This window comes from Nipponia nippon, unplaced genomic scaffold, assembly GCF_047370975.1.
Source record: "Nipponia nippon isolate SJK-2023a ecotype South Korea unplaced genomic scaffold, ASM4737097v1 scaffold_4, whole genome shotgun sequence".
NCBI classification, from domain to species: Eukaryota; Metazoa; Chordata; class Aves; order Pelecaniformes; family Threskiornithidae; genus Nipponia; species Nipponia nippon.
In genome coordinates, this window is record NW_028262358.1 from 58,918,488 (window position 1) to 58,940,633 (window position 22,146).

The 22,146-nt window shown below is 37.0% G+C and overlaps 1 protein-coding gene across 5 annotated transcripts in view; it reads left to right on the top strand.

Moving 5' to 3' along the window:
* The window catches only part of ZDHHC14 (zDHHC palmitoyltransferase 14), a 113,505-nt gene that overhangs the window by 68,261 nt on the left and 23,098 nt on the right, over nt 1–22,146 (top strand). For 4 of the 5 annotated variants that reach the window (XM_009460693.2, XM_087775194.1, XM_087775193.1 and 1 more), the window contains exons 3-4: nt 7,889–8,047; nt 20,976–21,113. In XM_009460693.2, the coding sequence (XP_009458968.1) occupies nt 7,889–8,047; nt 20,976–21,113 (297 nt within the window). The remainder of the gene's footprint in view (nt 1–7,888; nt 8,048–20,975; nt 21,114–22,146) is intronic. The other variant, XM_087775196.1, reaches the window with a different exon arrangement.

Sequence of the window (22,146 nt, forward strand, 5' to 3'; positions counted from 1 at the left end):
CTTAGTCTGCTTTACCTGTCTCTTTGGGAAGCAGCCTCACAGAAATTGTTACAGATGCAGTGAGAAACTGTTGTGTCCCAAGAGGAGGAATTCTGATTTAAGAATGCTATTTTGAAGTTCTTTTAAAGCTTATTAAACTTTATTTTTGTGCGTCAGAAAGCATAGAATAGGACAAACAGTTCTCAAAATAAGACCTTCTAAAGAAACTGCCATTACTCCATTCATTCAAGTGGCTTTTTTGGAAACAGTGTGGTCATGCTGACAGCATGAAATGTTTCCATCTAGGCTATCACCTCTTTCCAGGTGAAGATGGAGGACTAACAGAGCTGTGATGCTGCTGTTTCCACCATCAGCGTACAGGAATGGAAAGCAGTTGTTTCCTGAGGATTTGGTGAGGCGGTAGGAGCCCAGCCTTCTGTGTTCATAGCAAAACAGAAAGCGAAAGGAATTGCAAAAAACTGAAGGATGTCCACAAAGCAAAAGGGACCTCTCGTACTGGAAAATGTTATATTAAATGCACATCGTCAAGCTATCCTCATACAGAGGAAGACTGGGAAGTGTAGTAAGAGGCCATTCTGTCTGTATCTGTAGTTTTACAAAGATTGCAGTCAAAAACATACAAGTGTCAAAAGCGGAGACAGTTTCCAAAGGTGAGTATAAAGAGGTAGCAGAAGCATATAGGGGAAGTGTTGGAAAGGCAAAAGGGGACTGAAGTCAGTTACAACCAGCAAGGAACAGTAGAAGACAACAGGGCAGGTTCTGTTAGAGGTCAGAGGAAGAAAGAGAAGTTGAAGGCATGCTGTGTAACTGGGGAATGAGAAATAACAGAGAGCAGTCTGAAGGATTCAATGCTCTGGTTTGATCTCAGAGGAGAACTTGCACACTTCTCGCCAGCTGGTAAGAAGTGTGGGTCAGAAGAGGGAAAGTAGTAGTAGTAGTTAAAAGAAAAATCTGTCAATCTACTATACTGTATCTATATCTGTCTATCTAATATTCTATTCCAATGGAAATCTGTCTCTTCCATCGCTAGAAACTATTCTCTGTCTGGAAAGACATGGGAGCAAACTGCTAAATGATGAAATTGTAAGAATTGGGGCTGCCAGGGGGTGGGATTTATGGCCATTTAAGACTCAAAACAAGCAACAAAGTATTTCAAGAGCAAATCAAGTGTAACCAAACTATGTCCTTCCTTGAAAGAGTAACTGTCTTGGTGGAAAAGAAGAAGCAGGTGTGCTAAATTTTTACTGTAATAGAGCTCTTGATACTGTCCTGCATAGGATTCTTTCTATATAAATTTTGGAAATAAAGTCTAGATGAAATAATTATCACAAAGTCAATGAGCAACTTGCTGGAAAGACTCTTCTGGCAAATGACAAGTGATCAAGCAGGATCTTGCAGAGGCTGTTTGTGGGCTCAAGAAAAAGGGAATATGCTTAATTGTGAAGTTGATGCTGAGTTGGGGGAATTTGCAAGCACTCTGCTCTTTTTTTTTTTTATATATACTCTAAATAGTCATATCAAATTTAGGGAACAAATACAAAATGCATGATTACAAATGGAAATCAAATACTAACAAAAAGAGGGCTCAGTAGTGAATGGTACAGTAAAAGGGGACTTGAGTGTTATCCACAAACAGATTGAGTTGGCATTGTGATATCATGACAAAAAGGGGAAATTCTTTTTGGGATGCATTAGAAAAAGAGTCATTACATAAACCAGGAGAAGTGACATTCTGCAATATCTAGTGATAATGAGGGCTCAGTTCACTGGCCAGTTTTTGACACCATGTGTGGAAACTCAAGAGGAAGGCAGCAAAACAGAGAAGTCTAGTAAACAAGACCTCTAAGAAATACATGTGTTTGGCCTAAGAGAGGGAAGGAGCATAGGTCTTAAAATACTCTAGTATTTTTTCATATAAGATAATAGAACAAAAGCATCTAGATGCATGAGGCTTGTATAATGCAAAATCACTGAAGATGATGTAGGGTTATTTACTATAAAAGTGCTATAATTTCAGTCAAATGCAGCAGGACCTGTTTTTTTTTTTTTCTTTCTTTCTTGTTTTTTTTCTAAATGGAAAATTAAACTTGTTGGTTTAGTATTTTTATTTTGATTATAACTTTCATGAAAATTGAAGTAATTTTTTCCAGGGCAACCCGCATGGTAGTTGCATCCTTTTCATGGCGCATATAAGCATGTTTTCTGTGATCACACAAAATACTATATTGAGAGGGGCTGTTGTTTCTGTGGGAAAGTGAAAACTAGGAGCAGCCTTATTTTGTAACCTCTTTGCAGTTATGATATGTTTTTTGTAGTTAGTTTAGTGTGAAGTCACCTCAAGTGGAAAAATGTTTATAGGATAATAAACTTCTAAATATAAAGGCTTAAAAGGATAACCAGCAGAATGGGTTTCACAGATGGGAAAGCATTTGTCCATTTGATGCATACAAGATTAACAATTCTTCCACAATATTGGTATTTTTTGCATTGAATAGGTGATGCAGATAAATAAAAAGACAATTATGATAACTTATCCTTTCAGCTTTAAAAAGGCCCATCTATAGCAAGGAAATGCTTTGGATTTTTCTTCAGGGTAACTGTCTTAGCTTAGGTATATCTTCCTAACTTATTCTGTACAACGAGCTCAGGCCACTTCACAGTTTCTGCTTGCTTGCTTTTGCCTTCTCAAAAGCCCTGAACTCAGTGTATTAGCTACAGGAGCACACCATCTCTGGAAGTTGGCTTTGTCTTGGCTCTCTTAATTTTCATTGATGCTCAAGATTACGTTTGAGAATTCTCCACAGTTCCATGCCTGTCTTTCACTTGTTTTGAAATGCACAATTTGATTTCCTTAGAGCTTTATAAAATTAAATTCGTGCCACAGCATAGGCATTCCGTAGAATTGACAGCAGCCTGAACAAATACATACTGCTTGTGTGTACAGTGTGTGTATGTTTTACTTTCTCTCCAAAGGTGGGATACCAACTTGATAGGCTAATAGTCATACCTGATATAGCATGCTTTAAACAATGTTCTTAAAATAAATTTAGTGAAATTACTTTGTGCATCAGGTCAGTCTTTCAGAAAGGTCTTACGCTCTGTGCTTCTTTCCCTCAGCAAATCACTAAAGATTACATTTCTTTGTGGGAGCGAGAATACCTTTCACATAAAGTTTTAGACTTCAAGATGATGGTGCAATTCAGCTCTTAAGAAAATAATGCATAGGTTTTTCTGAAATCAAGGCAGTAACTCTTTTATCTAAAGTCAGGAGCAATATTTGGTTGGTATCTCTTGTTGGCTCTCAGATGAAGAATTAGGTGAAGAATGCAGTTAGCAACTGCTAGTTTCAGTCTAAGCCAGGTTCCCAGCATTGTTTGTCCCTGAGATTACTGTCTGGAAACAAGAAAATGTTATTTGATTAAGTTCTTTTCCCTAAAAAAAATAAATTACTCTTTCCTCTTGTAGCCCGCTGTTGTTAAGCATGTAGCTTAGATTTAAGTGGTTAAACACAGAGGAAGACATTTCTTAAAGGAGGTTTGCATTTTTTCAGGGGTTTTGGGGTTTGTTGTTGTTGTTGTTGTTCAGGTGTTATAGGTCATACATAAAGATTTTTTTTTCATTGCATTATCTTGGCAGGAAACATTACAACTACTTCAAGTTACTAACTTTTCTAATGATATTGTTTGAAGATTGAAATTGTGACTCTTTAAAGTTGATGGCAAACCTTGCATAATACGGTTGTTAAGTTTGTGTAGAGACAACGTGGAGAGACCTTCTAGAGACTGTTTGTCCTAGGATCTCAGGAAAATTGACCAAAAAAGCAAATGCTTGATTGAGTGGGAGAATCCTGGTGATATGTATACAAAATTCCAGCCTCTGTGTCTCATCTAAACAGCACCTCCTGTTTGTTTTCAGCATAATAATTTGAGAGATCTAAGTGGAGTTTGTTGTCACATTAGAAGGTTGATAGACTGTGCTGTATCTCCATTAAATACTTGGAGTGACTTTCTTGCAGCAGTTCAGGTACTTTGGTCCTGCAAGGATATGAATTTTATGTTTGGGGGTTCTGTAATAGGGTAATAAAAATGCTGGAGCCCATCTAGTGCATGAACATTTGAAACTGCTAGAGAAGTTATAAAATGTGTCAGATCAGAGAGGATGGAAGGCAATCCCATTAGCGGGAAAATTTTAACCTTTTTGTAAAATAACTTGGTTTACTACATCAGTAACAGATTGGAAGAGAAAAACGTAAAAAGTAGTGGTCAAATGGAGGTTTATTTGGGGAAGGTGATTCTGTAAAGGTTAATCTTACTATGCCTTAAAGGGACTGCATATATTAAAAGATATAAAGATATTAAAAGATTTAACTGTGTTAGAACCCAAGTTTAAGCAGTCAAGTTGAAGTCTGAAAAATCACTGTGAGACCAGGACATGTTTAGCACATTTAGGTTAGATAAATATGATTAAATCCGAGCATTTTTATGACCTTGCCCCGCTGCCTGTTTCCAGAAAAAAAATTGTTAATAAACAGAAAGACTGGAATTTACGGGTTTGATTATGCAATTTAGGATTGCGGGTAAAATCCTGACTCCATGGAAAGTCAGCAAGACTGTTTTCATTAATTTTATTTGCATCAGCTTTCACCCTTGGATTTTGAGATTAGTTTTCCTCAGAGAACTAGGATTCACTGTCCCTGTGAACTTAAACTTCCCTGCAAAGGTTTGGAAGGAAGTCCTCTTAGAAAACCAGCATTGTAAGTATAATGGGCTGGCCAGTAGTCTCCCTTCTCCATCAGAGAAGAGGGAAGTTGCCTTTGAGATTCTGCCAGAGCCCATTTTAGAATAAAATAGATACAGTGCACTTTTTTAACTTCTTGAAAGGTGGGGGAATACTGGTTTTAGTCCACGTGCGTTTTTTATACATAAATGTTTCATTAGAAAAAAAGAGCGTTTTTCTTCTAAACAATTCACCTTGACTGGTTTAAGTCATTTTCTTTCAATGATTATGTACGTAATCAGGAATAATAAGATTTTGTAAAAGAAGAAAATCTGAAATATTAGTGTTATTTTAGGAAATTCAATGCATCAGCATTTCTAGCAGTATAGAAAGCTACACCTATGTAAAATTCAGGCTTCATTAATATTTTTGACAATTATGCATGTAAATTTGAGTATGAGTATGAAGTGGAAATAATTGGTTTATTAATGAACATGTTATGCATGCACATGTTAAATGCTTTATTGGATAAAAAGCTAATTAGGGCTAATGACCTGCATTTTTGTTCACAGTTTAAGTCTATCTTGACAACACTATGGTCAGAAATGGGCATAATGCTGTGTTTTGTAAGGCCTATGGATTTATAGAAGGACTAAGAATATTACAAGCCTGCTGCTGCTCATGTCACCGAAAGTACAGAGTATTAAAAGATATTTATCTTTTTCAGTGATAGTAACTAAAATCAGCTATAGGGGACTTTTATTAACAAAAACTTACTACGGTGTTTTTCTCCCCTAAAAAGTATTGTCTTATGTAGATCTGTACTAGTACTACAAGTTATTTATTTCAGCATTTCATGCAGCCTGTGATAATTTGTTCTACAGAAAATAAGTTTTCATTGTAAATATGGAAGCTTTTTTAATGTAATCCCTGAATTATAAGAAATTCTTCCCTGTTTTCTGGATTTTAGGAATCATCCATGTCTCTGTAAAGCTTTAAATAGCATAAGCACAGTTGTGCTGTGCCCTCAAAAGAATATCTTTTCAGCTTAGTTCTGAATTAGAATGCAAAAATCAAAAATTACTTAACTCAAACTGATGTGTCATGAGGACAAATAAACTGTTATGCAAGCTAATAAAAAAATGGTTTTTACTATAACCTGAAGAAATTAAATCATTTCTGTTGACCTCATCAAATTCTTGTATCTGCTAGAGTGCTTTAAAATCACAATTATTTAATTAATGAGTTTCTTTTAAACAACATAACTGTAAAAATCCAAACCGTATGAACATGATCTTAAGTTTCCTATTGCACATTAAAAAACTTTTGCTGTCTAGTTATGCTTCAGCATGTAAATACACTAGTAGCTTGTAATGCAATACCTATTTAATAAAAAATACCGTATCAAGTCCTATTGGCCTTGAGATCAAAATCAGTATTATTGATTGTTATAGGAGCCACACAGTAATCTGTACTTCCACGTGCGGATCATAGGACCTGGCCCAGCATCCCAGAAACATTGCAGGGGTTGGTTTAGATCCAACACAAGCAAATGTGTGTACCTCACCAGGGTCTAGTAGGCTGCTTCTAAGCTGCTGTTTCTTCAGTGTTCACCACTTCATTCTCATAAGAGATGCTTAGGAGCTTCGCACCCTGACTCCATCATTCTCAGCGATTGCTCCCCACCTTCTTCTCCAAGAGTTTTTCTGAAATCTATTTGTTTCAATGGTCAAGTTTACAGTGGTGTCCCACTTTTATTGATGCATGTTTATGGAGCAAGTGAGCACGTTGCAGATGGGAACTTCTTAAGCTACATTTGCTGCCAAATCTAGCATATTGTATAATTACACCTTTGCTAGCACAGCTATGCTGTCACTAATTTGAACACCTTGCTAGGTAGGAGGCTTTCTAGTTGCCCCCTTGGAAAATGTATAGTTTGTAGGCTCTGTAAGTATGTCTGCAGACCTGGCAAAAATTGTAATTGTGGGTGACATTTCTAACGATCTGAGCTCACATGCAAGTCATGGATCTTTTAGTAATCTGTCATCCAGCCCCATGCTTGTCCAACATGAAAGTGAGGGGGACAACTTAAAACACAGCTGTGCAGGTGACTGTGACTTCAAAATGTAGTTTCATTCATACATTGGAAAATAATTTTTTACTTTACTATTGTTCTTCCTGTTCTGCCAGTCCAAGAGCGATAATTTAGGGTTTTTTTTTTTTTCCACTTCTCTGGTTTAATTTGATTGCGATTACACAAGAACAGATAAACTGAGAAAAAGGTGCCACTTTTACATGTTCAGCTTTCAGAGTATAGCTCAGCTTGGGAGCATTTAAAGAACAAAATTGAACTTCAATGATTTAGCCTAATCAGTCCTTTAGTTGCTGGAAAAATGAATGCTGATGCCCTAAAATAAAACAAAAGCAAGCAAACAAAAGCAAGCAAACAAAAGCCAAAACCCCACCACTTGTACCAAATGAGGTGTTTGGAAACTATTTTTATGCAACAGACAAACTTCAAGATGTGTAAAAGTAACACTGGGAGTTAGATTTTCGAACTTTGAAACAGCAAAAGCTGTGAAATACTATTCTGAATGTGCTCCATGGTATCACAGCATTTAAGAGATCTCAAAGTGATGATTGATCTTATTTCTACCATATGCCAAGCTCTAATGATAGAGCTGCTGTTGCTTAAGTAAATGTGCAGATTCTATATTAGATTGTAGAATTTCTGCAGCACTTGTAGAGACACTGTTTGTTATTACAGGAATTCTAAAAAATTCAGGAAAATCCTGAAGATAACTTGTCCAGTTTTTACCACCCTGCACCAGTAGTCACAGTTTTCTTTAATGTATTCTCTGTGGACTACTAGGGGATATGAGAGTGTAAGAGTTTTGGGATCAAGGTAGCTGTCTGTATTTGAGAATTGGTTTTGGGTGGTTTGGTGTGGGGGTTTTTTTGTTTGTTTTTGTTTTGGTTTTTTTTAATTCAAATTGATTGGCTATGAATGCTATTTGTAATTAATTCTCCTTTTGCTACGTGTCATTTTAGGGGAAAAAAGTTGTTTAAGTGTGTTAATATAAATTTGAAACTTGCTATACATTGCCATCAAGTTCTGTGCATACACCATAGCTCATGTGAAAAATTTAATGTGTTGTACTTCCATGTTTAGATATTGCAAATGGCTCCAGTTCAGGAGGATACCGCCCCCCTCCCAGAACAAAAGAAGTGATCATCAATGGACAGACAGTGAAACTAAAATACTGTTTTACTTGCAAGATTTTCCGCCCACCTCGTGCCTCACATTGCAGCCTTTGTGATAACTGCGTAGGTGAGTAAAAAAAGATACGGCATATGTTCAATTTAGTAGCTTACATATTGTTATGAATACTTTTGATATGAGAGAGAAAAGAGTCGGTTAGTGACAAGATTACTCATGAGGTCACTTGCTGCGTTCATCCTTCTTTCCTACAAGCTCTGTTAAATGTTAAGAATTTTAGAGGAGGCAGAAGAGGAGATCTGGCCTAACAGATAGTTGTTGCTAATCTAGGAAGGAAAAATATCTTCTGATGCATACATCTTTCCTAACCTGCTCTGCAAGATAAAGAACACAGTTCAAATAGGGCTGCATAGTAGTGCGATGAACTTTCTAGTACGGAGAGAACCCAGCTTTACGGGAGTCTCAGAATTGTTTCCTCCACCAAACTGAATTCAGGGCAAGGAGCTGCTTCTCCAGTTCATTTCAGACTAACTGTAAGGCGCAGTTCAGATGGTTAGGGCTTGCACTGTGACCGGAATATACACTGTAGGTGATTCTTACCTTTGAACACTAGAAATTTTAAAGTCAGAATCCATAAGAAATTACTGGGCAAGCATGCTATTTTGAGAGTAAGTAGATGATGTCAGGACCTAAGGATATTTTGTAATGATAGGGTTAGGTTTTTTTTTTTTTCCCTCTGAACATCTTGTCTTTTTTCATGACTATTTTCTTTGGAGGGCAGGCAAGGTGATTAAGATATGCTTGGATTTAAAAGCAAACCAAAAAAACCCGCCAATCAAATCTGAGTAGTGTTCTAGTTAACTAGATCACATTTAGAGTTTAGTGCAGCTGATTAGCACATGTTGAGCCTGGATCTTATGCATTCAAGAAAATAATGTAGAAAGATGTCTCCAGCTGAGAAATCTAATTGCAGCATTCAGCACTGATATTTTTAGATATAAAGCAGTCATTGGAAGAATTACAGTTTCGTGTTTAGAAGATATTCATTTAGGGAGTACACCTAGATCAGAGTGAAAAGTTTAGTCTTTTGGCCCTATACAATCAATTGGTACCTGTAGATGTTTCCTTCAGTAAATAAGTTTTTCTGATGTGTTAGAACTGTGTAAAAGTGTTGTAAAAGCTATTGAACTTGGCAAGTAGGGATGTTTATGAATTGCAGTTGACACATTTTCAGAAAAATATTATATCAAATGTGTAACCTGGACATTACAGTGGTGTGGTATTGCTCAGCAAACCTGATAATGTGAAAATGCAGCTGTTGACCAGTGCTCTAAATAAAAGCTAAAGGCTGTCGTCTTTACTGAGAGAGTACATAAATAACAGCAACTCCCATGCATACATCCTGAAGCTTATTTTAAAATAGTGTTTCAGCTGTTTTAATAAACTGCTATGAAGGATTTTTCTACAGGTTATTCTGTAATCTGATTGTGTCCTTTTCATACTAAGTTTGGAAAACCTACTCTGTGAAACATACAAATAGTGATGGGGGAGAAACAACTTAAACGATCTTGGTCTTTTGATTATGTCTGTGATGAAGCAACAGATGTGAATTATTATGAATGTGTATCAGAAAAGAGTCCGAGCAAATGACTCATTTAAGTGATAATTGTATCCAAGAAGATTAGTCTTTTCTGCTCCTAAAATAGGTATGATCATTGTAATTTTCTCTTGCACATTTTTTAGTTTGAAGTTATTTATTTTAAATTAATTCCATGCATTTATTGGAATGAATTTGCTGTGGTTTTTCTCCTCAGCATTTATACTGGGAATTACAATAAACTATGACTTTTTCAGGGTTCATTGCATAGCGGTTTTGTTTCCTGATTAGGTACAGGTATTTGTCATATAAATATTCAGCTGTATTGAATGCAAAAAGTGATATCTACAAGTACCTGCAACTAATTTTCTGTGAAAAATAGGTGTCAAGAAAATCAGATTGCTCAGGTACTTGTGGAAAACTAACAGTCTAAGAGCGTACACTTAATCAGAATGTGTTACGCAGTTTACCCCCACTCTTAAGTTAGGATTGCCTTTATGATGATGCTTTTAATTTTAGCTTGTGAATAAGCCTTATAATAGCAATGAGTGTTCTTGTGCCACTATCATTTGCTAGTTCCTTATTGATGTAACTACATCAATGCAAAAATATTCCTACTTCACATGCATACAGATATTTAAGTAACTTATGATTGCAACTCACGACCAGTATGGCTACGTGTTCCTTTTTACCACGTCGTTCCTGAAACTTTTGCTGTATAGTTATAAACTAACTACAGAGACTACGTGATACAGGAATGGAGTCTTTCTTCAAACCAGCACTCACTGCTCAGAAAAAAACCAGTATGCTACTTTTACCTAAAGGTATTTTATGATACTGGGCAAATGAATGCAGTGTGAAGGAGAGGTTCTTTCATTCTGTATTTCCTACTGGTGCTTTTCATTCTGTAAGGAATCTTTAGCAGCATTTTAAATATGTAAGTACCTACAAAAATTTATTCATCGTTGGTTTTTTCTGCCTTTTGAATTAATCCTAACTTTCTAGTTGTCTAGTAAGCATATCTGTTGCTTGATCTTGTTTGGTTTTCATTTAATCACTAAATTTTTTATAAATGGATAAGTAGTATATTTAGATAAAAATATGAAGAAATAGCTTTAAAAAAAACCAACACAAACTAATTTGAGTTCTGCCCATAGTAATATTTCAAACTCCTTTAGCTATGTTTTCATAGTAGTATCCAGAAAAATCTGGATTTTCATACAAATGCAGTTTGTTGCATTTATGTCATGCCTTCAAAAATTTGGTTGCCCTGAGGCAATTATCTTGGGTGTATTTCTGACTTACTTTCTCTAACTGCCTTTGTGAATGGCAGTTGGAAGTTAGCCCCTCAAGAGTTTTCTGTGTACCATTATGTTGCTTAAAAATTATAAATGAATTTAAACTAATGTACACATAAACACAACAGATAAAGACTTAAAAAAAAAACAAACTACAGCAGATATAAATTCTGAGCTAGTTATTGCTGGGTTTTGACAAGAGGTTTTGATTGCGCTGTGTGATGCTAGTAAGGAGCCAGTGGTTGGACTTGCTTCTGAAATTACGAAATTGCCTTTTTTTAATTTATTCTTGATGATTTCAACATCAACTGTGTAATTTCCTTTTTTTGTTTTCTTTTAATGAATTTTTGTCTTGTTTAATTTGATTTCTATAATAAAAGCTGAACAAGAAGCAGTTGGCTATTTCCAAACTATTTAAATATAGTACCGAGTGACTAACGAGAAACAAGCAGTAAAGCAACTTAGCCCAATAATCTATATGTCTAAAGCCTTCCTTGCATTCACATGCCACAGTTTTACTTGTCAAGTGAAGTAACTGATTTGGACTAAGGCAAAAACCCAGCATAGTGGAAGAAGAGATCCACTATTTATACTAATCTTAGAGAATATGGCCTTTTTATTTGTTTCAAAATCTGTATATCGTAAATTTGTGTGTGACTGATAGATAAAGATAGCTTCACCAGTTCCACTGTGTTTCTTTCAACACATGATTTTTTTTCCACAGAGGATTCAAAGCTCAAATTTTTGAAATTGGATGCCACAACTTAACTTGGAAACGTTTAGTTCGATTTTTCAGAGATCACTGATGAACATGAGAATGGCATACTAAGTTAGACCAAAGCTTCGGTTCGTGCAGGAGCCTGTTTCCTGCCATGGCCAGAGTGGATCCCTGGGGAAGAACGGGAGAAGAGGGCGAGCATGTGGGGATGCTTCCTGCTGAATATTCTCACGCTGACAGAAGTTTTCAGCATAGGTCTTCTTGAACCCTGGGGGGTTATCCCTTTCTTTTCAGTAGCTCTTGATGGATGCTAGTTGGCTGCCTTTGTACCTAATGTAAACTTTTTGAGATAGGGAACCAGGATGCCAGGAATGCTGAAGGCACATGTACCATACTGGCATTTTCTTTCAATATTTCTGTTTTCTGTAGGAGATAAGGTTCCTCTCACTTGTAAGTCTGACTGCTTTTCTGTAGATCCTAAACATGAGACCAAGTGTCAAGATTTTGACAGAAATTTTGACACAAAATATGCTATATGAGAAGCCAATAGACACCCCGTTTCTGTTCAAATCATTGCTTCTGTAAAGCGCTTTTTCCAGGCAATTATAGGCATTGTCTTCCAGTTTTGGCCTTGACCAGACTACATTAATTTATTGTTTTGAAAATACAGGGTGTTATACCCAGCAGTATACCAAAGAGCGGAATTTGAATAAAATTGTTTTTAAAAGTAGTTTCCAAGATTAGGCACCAGTGTTGTAAATTTATTTTCTTAAAATGGGGAAGTAATTATTAAAACACATGTAATATATAACGCATGCAGTGTAAGAAAAAGAGTGAGAATTACCAGTGTCTTCTGGGAGAAGCTCTTCCCTGTAGTTACTCCAGATACCACCATCGTCCAGCCTGGAGAACACAAATTACTTTAAAAACAGGCTAAGAAGTGGCATTGTAACAGTTTGGTTATTATAACACCGACACTGTGTCTAAGAGTAGTTTTCCCAGGACTTCGTGGTCCTTTATAATCAGTGTCTATTTACTTGATGTTAGGACTTTGTTTTGCTTGGTTTTAGTTCCATTCTGTAGCACTCTTCCTTCCTTACCTTATTATCTCCCTTCTTGCTTTCAGTTCCTTTTCATGATCTTTGCCTATTTCTTTCCTTACATTTCCTGCAATGAAGAGAATACAATTTTCACTTCACTTTGGGGCCTGATTTTTGAACCTGTTAAACCTTAGCTCCGGGTCTCTTGAAGTGACTCTTTAGCTGAACAGTTAAAACTACAAAGTTGGCTGCTATGTCCTTTTTTTTTTCCCCCCCCCCCCCCCCCCCCCCCTTTTCTTTCTTGTATATTTTTTTCCCAGTTTTTACATGTGAGAAATAGCCTTGGCTCTTCTTGTTTGCGCTACCTTTTTTGGGCACCCAAAAAGCTGCCAAATGGAGTACACACCAGCACTTACAGAAGTAATATATTGTATGTTTATGATTGTGCCATCTATATACTGGATGTACTTTAGAAATTCAGGGAGCACGGCATGTGTGTCAGAGTTGTTAAGCCTAAGCCAAGACACTGGGAAATATGGCAGAAAGTCTCTTTAAAAAAAGATAATAGTATTATAGGTTACTTCAGAGAGAGGTTGTAGCTTATGTATTGGTCTGCATATAAAAAAAGCAGAAATGATCATAATACCCAACTGAGTAAACGATGTTGTAAACCTCAGATGTCAGAGTAAAAATTAGAGAGAAATTACCAGGAAAAAAAAAGTCTGGAACCTAAGAAAATACACAAATGTTTACATTTGGTGCAATAACAGTTCGAAAGATGGTTACGGAATTCAAAGGCAGATACAAGGCAGCAACAGAAGTGTGTAAAACATGTGCTTTCATGTAGAAAAGAGAGGAACAAAGCCATGAACTTTGTGGATGCTGATAGCTGGTAAGGATACCACGCTTCCCCTAGGGACAAGTTGGGGTTTTTAACTCTCTCCCTCCACGGCTGGGTGTGTGTCTGGCACTTGTTTGGTTCCCAACGTGTGAAGGTATTGTATTGACGAGATTAGGTACGTAAGGAGAGATTGTTAAGCAGAGAGGTCCGTTGCTGTGCACTCTTCGTACCTATCAAAGAACAGTCATTCTAAACTGCTGCTGCTGCCTTTGAAAATGTCACCATTAATGTCCATGCAATCAAAGGGGTTTGTCGTTAATTAGTCAACATTTATTATTGGAGGTAGCAGTGAAGTGCGGTAAGTGACAATATAGTTTAATTACTGTGAGCTATCCTAGGGCAATGGCTGGATGTTTTCCTAATAAATCAATTGCTATTCTTATTTAAAAAATTAAAGATGTTTATTTTCTTTTTGTGAATAACATTAGTCTGCCTCTATTGAAGTTGATTAGTGTGGAAAATGTTGACACTGGAACTGATTTTCTTAAAAAAACCCACCCAAATGGCTTCGCTGTCTGGGACAGAAAGTAAACAGTTGTGAGAGTGAAATATTTGTTGAGTAGCCCTTGTGTTTGTGTTTCTGATTGACTTTTTGTTGTAGATATCCGTGCACGTTATTAATTTATTTCATTAATAAAGGCCCATCTTTCCCAATGTTACATTGCTGTTTCAGTTTGCATCACCTTGTAGAGATTAGTGTAGTGTCCAGAATGTAATCTGGAGTAAACCGTTGGTGAGTATTTCCTGAACGTAAACTTGAGGCTAGAAGGCTCTTTCTGTTGCATTTGGTTTTCTTGGGGTGTTTTGATTTGTGATCAGAGTAGAAAAGTACTGAATCTCAGTGATTTAAAGGATCCATTGTGCATTGTCCACAACAGATGTTCTAAAATAACATCAGCATGCATATAAATGCAACTTGCAACCAGTGTCTTGTTATTCACCATTTTTTTTTTCATATAAATTTCTACTCTGATTTCATTCCGCAAAAGCAACAGCAAAGGTATTGTCAGGGGAATGACTGTCACACAGGTGAATGTTGTGTAAGTTAAATTGATCCATATATTTGATTGCTGTTGCCAGTTGATGGCAAGTCCTATCAGTGTTTTTTTTTAAATATGATTAAATAAACAATTTTCTTGACTGTGAAGGATTTAATGCCACAGTTATATTTGCTTTTGTACATGCATACATGACTCTCAGCAGGCTGTTGGGATTGAACGCTGTATCTGAGATGAAAATGAATATTTTTTTGGTAATAAAAAGTATTCCTTATATGGATTTTTAAAAACCTCATTTGTTTTCCTAAACATTTCGAGAGCAACCAAATTCTGAAAGTACCATTTGTCATAGAAAATATCAAGTCAATAAGCCTGAATAGATGTGGTCATATCATGACATCATAGTCCTACAAAAAGCTGTAATTGTCATCGTTATAAATATGTGCAGATGTGTCAGTATCTCTACATAATTGCTCAGTGTGTGTCCACGACAATGGACTTTGTAGTCCTGTGTTGTACTGCTACTATCAAAAGTAATTCTGAGTAATGCTGGCCCAGTTGGTTGAGTTGTAATGTGATTTTTTGACTGACGCAAGATTTGAATAGTGGGCTGTTGACTCTTCCCGGTCCTGGGATGCATGTTTGTGTGTGTTAAATAAAGGTGGTAACATTCAGTGAATGCCTTAGGTTTGTATCTTTGCCCAACAATGCTTTACTTGAATGGGATGGACGAATTAGCAAGTGAATTCTAACTTGTGCTCATTGGCATCTCCTAGTAATGTGACCTAGATATTTTTCCACCTGTAGACTTTTTGTCGTTGAGACCTGCCTTCACATTAAGCTTTAGAAAATGTATGTTGGCATGCAGTGATCCAGTTGAGCAAGGGAAAAGGAAGCAATTGATAAATAAATAATAAATGTTGCTGAGATCACAATGCGAACAGGTGAGAAAAGCTGCAAACTAAAGGGCCAAGCTGGCCTACAAATGTTCCATGTAAAAACGCTTTTTTGTTCCTTGTAAATTCTAAAGCTTTTATTAAATGTTGTGAAAGAGGAAGGAAAGCATTGGGGTCATTTTGTATGCAGTTTCCTGGAGTGTAGTGATTGAAAAATGGAAGCTGAGCATTTAGGGATTTAAAAGTCTACATGCTGTGCTGTGGAAAAGTAGAGATTTGACTCTTTGGTTCTGAGCAGCAAGGAACATGCTTCGGTCTGGCTTCTGAAGGAAACACTCTCCATCTATGAGACCATTGCTTATTAAAATGGGAAATGTTCTCAGTTTTGTTTTCATCTGAGATATCCAGCAGTTAATGTTTCTTAAGCAAGTTTTCAAATGTAAATGTTTCAGGGAAGGTAAAAACCGAGAGAAATGTCTAAAGTATGATGGAACTTGTATGTTCTTCTGTCATCCAGTTAGCATATATTATTAGGTGAGCATTAATGAGACCACTGAGTCATGCTAACAGCTTGCTGCTTCCAAAGGGGCAGTATCTGAACTTCATCCTATTTTTTTTTTTTTCGCCCACTTTTGTGATTCTTTCCTTTGTGCCTGTTCACACAGCCCTTAGTAACACACAGCCATTGTTAAGTCAGGTTTTCTCACTAAGCAATGAACGAAATAATTCCATTTTTTTCTTTCCTGCCAGTTCAGGGAACTGACCTGACTCATCAGCAGCTTAGACAATGAAAGAAGGAAGCGGGATGAAGTGGCAGGAAAGGCAGCATGTGGCTATCGCTTTCACCGCTACTAAGCTTTTAGATTGGCTCTGTTATCTTGTGAAGCTTCACCCTTAGGATTTGGTTATGGGGGTGCTGGCTATCCTCAGAATCATAGAATCGTTTAGGTTGGAAAAGACTTTAAGACCATCAAGTCCAACCGTTAACCTAACACTGCCAAGTTCACCACTAAACCATGTCTCTGAGCACTACATCTACCCATCTTTTAAATATCTCCAAGGATGGGGACTCAACCACTTCCCTGGGCAGCCTGTTCCAGTGCCTGACTACCCTTTCAGTGAAGAAATTTTTCCTAATATCCAGCCTAAACTTCCCCTGGAGCAACTTGAGACCATTTCCTCTTGTCCTATTGCTTGTTGCTTGGGAGAAGAGACCGATGCCCACCTTGCTCCAGCCTCCTTTCAGGTAGTTGCAGAGAGCGATAAGGTCTCCCCTCAGCCTCCTTTTCTCCAGGCTAAACAACCCCAGCTCCCTCACCCATTCCTCATGATACTTGTGCTCTGGACCCCTCACCAGCCTTGTTGCCCTTCTCTGGACACACTCCAGCACCTCAATGTCCTTCTTGTAGTGAGGGGCCCAAAAGTGAACACAGGACTCGAGGTGCAGCCTCACCAGTGCCAAGTACAGGGGGACTATCACCTCCCTGGTCCTGCTGGCCACACTATTTCTGATACAAGCCAGGATGCCACTGGCCTTCTTGGCCACCTGGGCACACTGCTGGCTCATGTTCAGCCGGCTGTTGACCAGCACCCCCAGGTCCTTTTCCGCCAGGCAGCTCTCCAGCCACTCCTCCCCCAGCCTGTAGCATTGCATGGGGTATTAGAAGTTGTTATCCAAATTCAAAGTTGCTGATCACTTGGCAAAGGCTAGTAAAATAAAGTCACTGTTTCAGGTTTACTGACAGCTCTTGAGCTTTCTTACCTCTTTGGTTTTCTGTGGTCTTTACAGCAACATTTTTAGTCTCCATTTACCCATCTCCTCTTTTCGTTGATACTTCACCTTATAAACTTTTCATACATTTTCTCAGTCTTTTTTGTTTGCTTCAGCTGTTGTTCTCAGACCCTGAAAAATTAATCGAAACTGGATTTCTCCTGCAGTCCTGATAAGTGTTAACCTGTAGTGAGGTTGGTGTTACAGCTAAGCTGAATTAATGCTTAGCTGCTTCTGAAAGGGTCATTTCATCCCTTCTCTGGCAGTGTGTTCTCACTGCTTCTCTTGGGCCAGCTTTGGTGTTTGTCTGATATTGTGATGAGCTGGTCTGGAGAGCTAGGCAACAGAAAATTAACCACAGTTTTAAGTTCATCTGGCTCTGTCAACCAGCTCCCCACAGGGTAAAATGAACACCAGGCTTGGCCTAAGGGCGGAGAGCCATAAACACACAGGCAAGAGATTGTTCACAGGACTACTAAAAGGGGAGAAGCTGGGCCATCTGTTCTAGCAATATTCTTGATTAGGTAGATATGACTGTAACATCATACCACATCCTGAAGGCAAATACCTTGCTGCTTTTGCTTAAAATTCAGTGCAGGAGGATGATCTATCCCAACTTTTCTATCCACAGGATGCTTCTATATACAAACACTTCAGCCCTTGCAGCTTTCTTCCTCCCTCATTAAGAGTTCTAATACGCTTTTTATTAACAGGAGTTTGTATTACCAATGTTTCGATTCTCTTCATCCGCCTCAAATATTTTTACATTAACCTTGTCACAAATATATGATTGAATACAGCAGCATGTCAACTATGCCCTATAAATTTAAACCAGAACTGCAGTCATCACTTCTAAACAGTCCGTTATTCTTCATAACAATCAGTTGCATTTATATTTGCTCTGCATTTTAAGTTTACGAGGGCCAGAATTCCCAGTTTTTCTCAGCATCAGTAGTTTTTCATTTCTCAGTGAAGGTAAATCTTAATTTTGCTGCCAACATTGTTCAAGCCAAGTAAAGATGTCAGGCAGAGCTTCCTTTTCCAAATCATTGGTTGTTCAGTTTGCAGGCATCTGGTGTGCCAGAGGTGAACCTTAAGATATTGTGATATTTCTTCATTAATACTTATTCAGCCATGTCTTTTTGTAAGGAATAAGAAACAGCTCTAGATTTAAGAGTTTATATTTAACAGCATTAGAAGTTTCTGCTTAGTACGTGTCTGTTCGTTTTGCCAGGATTGCCTTTTTTCTCTTGCATTAACAACTAACCAGAGCAGCTTACAAGCTGTAAGGCTATTATCTTTAACTTGCATTTACATATTTGTGCTCTGCTGAGTAGAATAATCCCTTGCTTTTTAATATACTGTTTTGTGGCATATAGCATAAACATCACATCCCTTTCTATTATATGACTGAGAAAAATGAGGCCCATTTTATTCATCATAACACTCATGTAAACCCTTTAATACTTCTCCTTTTCATTAGAGCTGATTCAGATTTAACACTGTAGCAGTGTTTTTCATATCCAACTAGCCTTTTCTGTCCGTTGCTGCATTACAAACATCTTAGGTAGTTACTTAGCTTCACAATGATTGGTAAGGTATTTATTGAGAAAGCAGAGCCTTTCAGTTTACCAAGAAAGTTTGAAGACAGAAATTGGAGAGGAGTGACAAGTAGGTTAAAAATACCAAGTCAGTCTTTAGTAAGGAATATATAGGTATGTGTATATATATGTATGTGTGTATAGATAGGGGTATGTGTGTATGTGTGTGTTTTTATGGTTGTCTGCATTTATCTGAATCTATGAAATAGATGTCTACATATATCTAAGTATTGTTTCATGGCTAGAAACAGCTTTATGTCGACATAATTTGTAGATTCCTACTGTGTCAGCATAGAAGAGGATGAATGTGTATATACACAATTCGTCTTCCAAAGACATGTCATGATTTTTTTTTTTCTGAAGCAATAGGGTACAAAAGTACTCTAGGATTATGCTCTTTAAAAGGCTCTATAACTGTATTTTTCTTTGTGTTATTATTTGTTCATGTATTGTATTAGGTCCCCATTAAATGAGGTAAAGTGGTTATCAGAACATAAAGACTCATTCAGAAGCATAAATGTAAAAATAAGCACTGTTCCAATGCAATGTCAACTTATTTTGGGAATACAACTGTATTGCACTGAATAAAGGTAGTATCTCCTACCCTTTTAGATACCAGAGTGTTTAGTTCTTGGTATTCTTAGCAGTACTTATTAAATCAAAGTATTTCTGAAGCCTTATCCTAAAACAGTTCGGTAACTTCACCTTGAATAGCCCCATTGGAATTTGAAACAGATTTATGGCAGAAACATGTGGTCCAACGAGCTGTCACGCAAAACTGTTTAAAAGAACCCTGAAAGTGTGGTGAACTCAGAAATCTGTTGTGCATTTTGTTTTGACTTTTTTTTTTAATGAAGATAATTCTAAATACATCCTTCAAGGAAAACCTCTAATGTAGGTCTTGAACGTAAAGTCATAGCTAAAATAAACTGGTGTGCTTGGACAGATGTGCCTTTCTAGCATAGGGCTTAAGGACTTCAAATTTATAGCTCGGCTTTCCTGTGGAATTACAAATAGTTTGATATTGTACGTCAGTGGAGGCATAAAAGTCACAGAAAACAAAACAGGATTTGGACAAGGATCAGAGAGTGAGAGGGAGTCAGCATGAGAGCATCTGCCTTATGTTATGATCTTGGATTTGATTAAAAAAATTTAAAATTCTGTCAATGTAATCTCTCCAAAGCCAAGTTAGGAAATGCCGATTCGTTTCCTGACAATTGCTCTGTTGCCATTACCCGGCGTACTGGGACGGGAAGGGCGCTCCAGGCTGCCTGGGGAGAAGCAAAGCGAACTGCTCCCTCTGCCGCTTTCCAGCACTGGGGCATCTCCCCTGTGTGGGGGACACTGGTTTCTGACCCACCCCGGCCTTCTCCTGTCTCCTGGACGACTTAATCTCTCAGGGAAATAAAGGGAAAGGGTTTGGCTTAGTAAAAAGAAGAGGGAGCCTGTAGTGCAAAGGGTAACAGAGCATTCAGACTACATCTACCAATTTTTATACGATGTGGTTTACAGAAAATTCCTGCAAGATTGAATAGATTATTGGGAAAAACAAAACAAAACAAAAGGTACAAGCAAATTTTACAAGACTCTCTGAATCTTAACACTTGAAAAATGGCTTATGTAAATGGTTTTGCTATTTTGAATGGTTTTATACGGCAGTGTCAACTCTAAGTGGAAAAATAGGTGGTCTAGAATGGAGAATATTTTGAGCGAAGCAATAAAAGGAAGTGGGAGGGTGTAAATATTTCATATACCATAATGGATGGATGAGATGATAGTAAACATAAAAGTCAGAGGTGTGATCATGACAAATATAAATAAAACAACATAAAAAACTCCAATACTGAGTAGAATAGTCACTGGAAGAAAAAAATCCTTATTTTGAAAAAATAAAATCCAGTAGAGTTGGTACCGCTGCATGTGACAGTGGATAAATACAGGCTTATTGGTCTGACTGCACAATTTCTCACAATAATGCTATTAGTTTAACAGGAGCTCACCTCAGCCATACTTTGATTTCTTTGAAAGCTGTAAGGTTTCATTAAAATACTCCCTTTTTCTTTTCTATTTTTTCCTTTCTAAATAAGAATTTCTCTGTGGCTAATTTGCAAATGCCAGTTAAATCATGAGTTTTAATATAGTATTCAGAGAGCTTTTTTCAAATAAACAGCATTTTATTAATTGTTTTCCATTTTTTTTTCTTCTGCCTCTCATTTCAGAACGGTTTGATCACCACTGTCCCTGGGTAGGCAACTGTGTGGGGAAAAGAAACTACAGATTTTTTTATATGTTTATTTTATCTCTGTCCTTTCTGACAGTCTTTATATTTGCATTCGTTATCACCCACGTCATCCTTCGTAAGTATGCTGCTGAAATCAGATTACGTATGTAGCCATTTGCTTGAGTTTTTTATTTTTAAGTTAATCTTTTATCATTCAGGGTTTATTTATTTATTTATTTATTTGCCTTTTCTCTGAAGCTTCACAGTTCCCAGTGAGTCCCATTCTGGTCTGTAGTAGACCCTGGTCATGGTAGTCGTTGATCTAGTGCTGGCTTTATCTTAATACGGTGTTAATTTTTTTTGTACTTTTATGGATGGTTTATTGGAAAAGCAGCACACATACTGTATGTCTAAGTATACAGATAATATCATTTTCCCAAAGAACTTTTGTGTGCCTTTTTAACTGTCAACATGGGTTATTTGCCATCCAAACAAAAAGGTAAATTGCTAGGAAATAGATTGGAGCTATTTTATACTTTTTGTTGTTTGCTGTTTAGTTTTACATCTTTTTCTACCCTATTTTTAATACAAGTTACTTTCATTTGCATAGACATTCGGAGAATAACCAATTTATAATGGAGTGAATCAGATAAGCTATAGGAAAATGAATATTCATGAGCTTGATTTTTATTTGTATTCTGGATTGGGTTTGAGGAGAGTATTTTCAAGACTCTTTTGGGTAGGTTTTTTTTTTTCACACACGTAACAAATTTTGTTACCTCCTATATGATGATGATGATCTAATTTATGGCGATAGGTTATATGACTTGTCTTTAAAGACCTTTTATATGTTGTGGAGTTTTTTTTAACCCAATATCATTAGGAAGCTTAAGAGTGTTCTATCTTTTCACTAATTATATAGGATATTGCCTTGAACAGTATTTCTTTAATCATTTTGGAAATGTGATCTTTTTATTCCTTTGTATTCCGTATTGCAATGGAAACCTGACAGAAGTAGTAAGTTCAGTTTATAACACATTTATAAAGCTAACTTGATAATGGCAATATTTAGAGAATGCTTTACTGAAAACTAGGCCAGATTATGCTCAATTTCCTCAATTACTTACACTGTGCAGGGATGAAAATTTGTATTTTAAGAAAAAGAACTT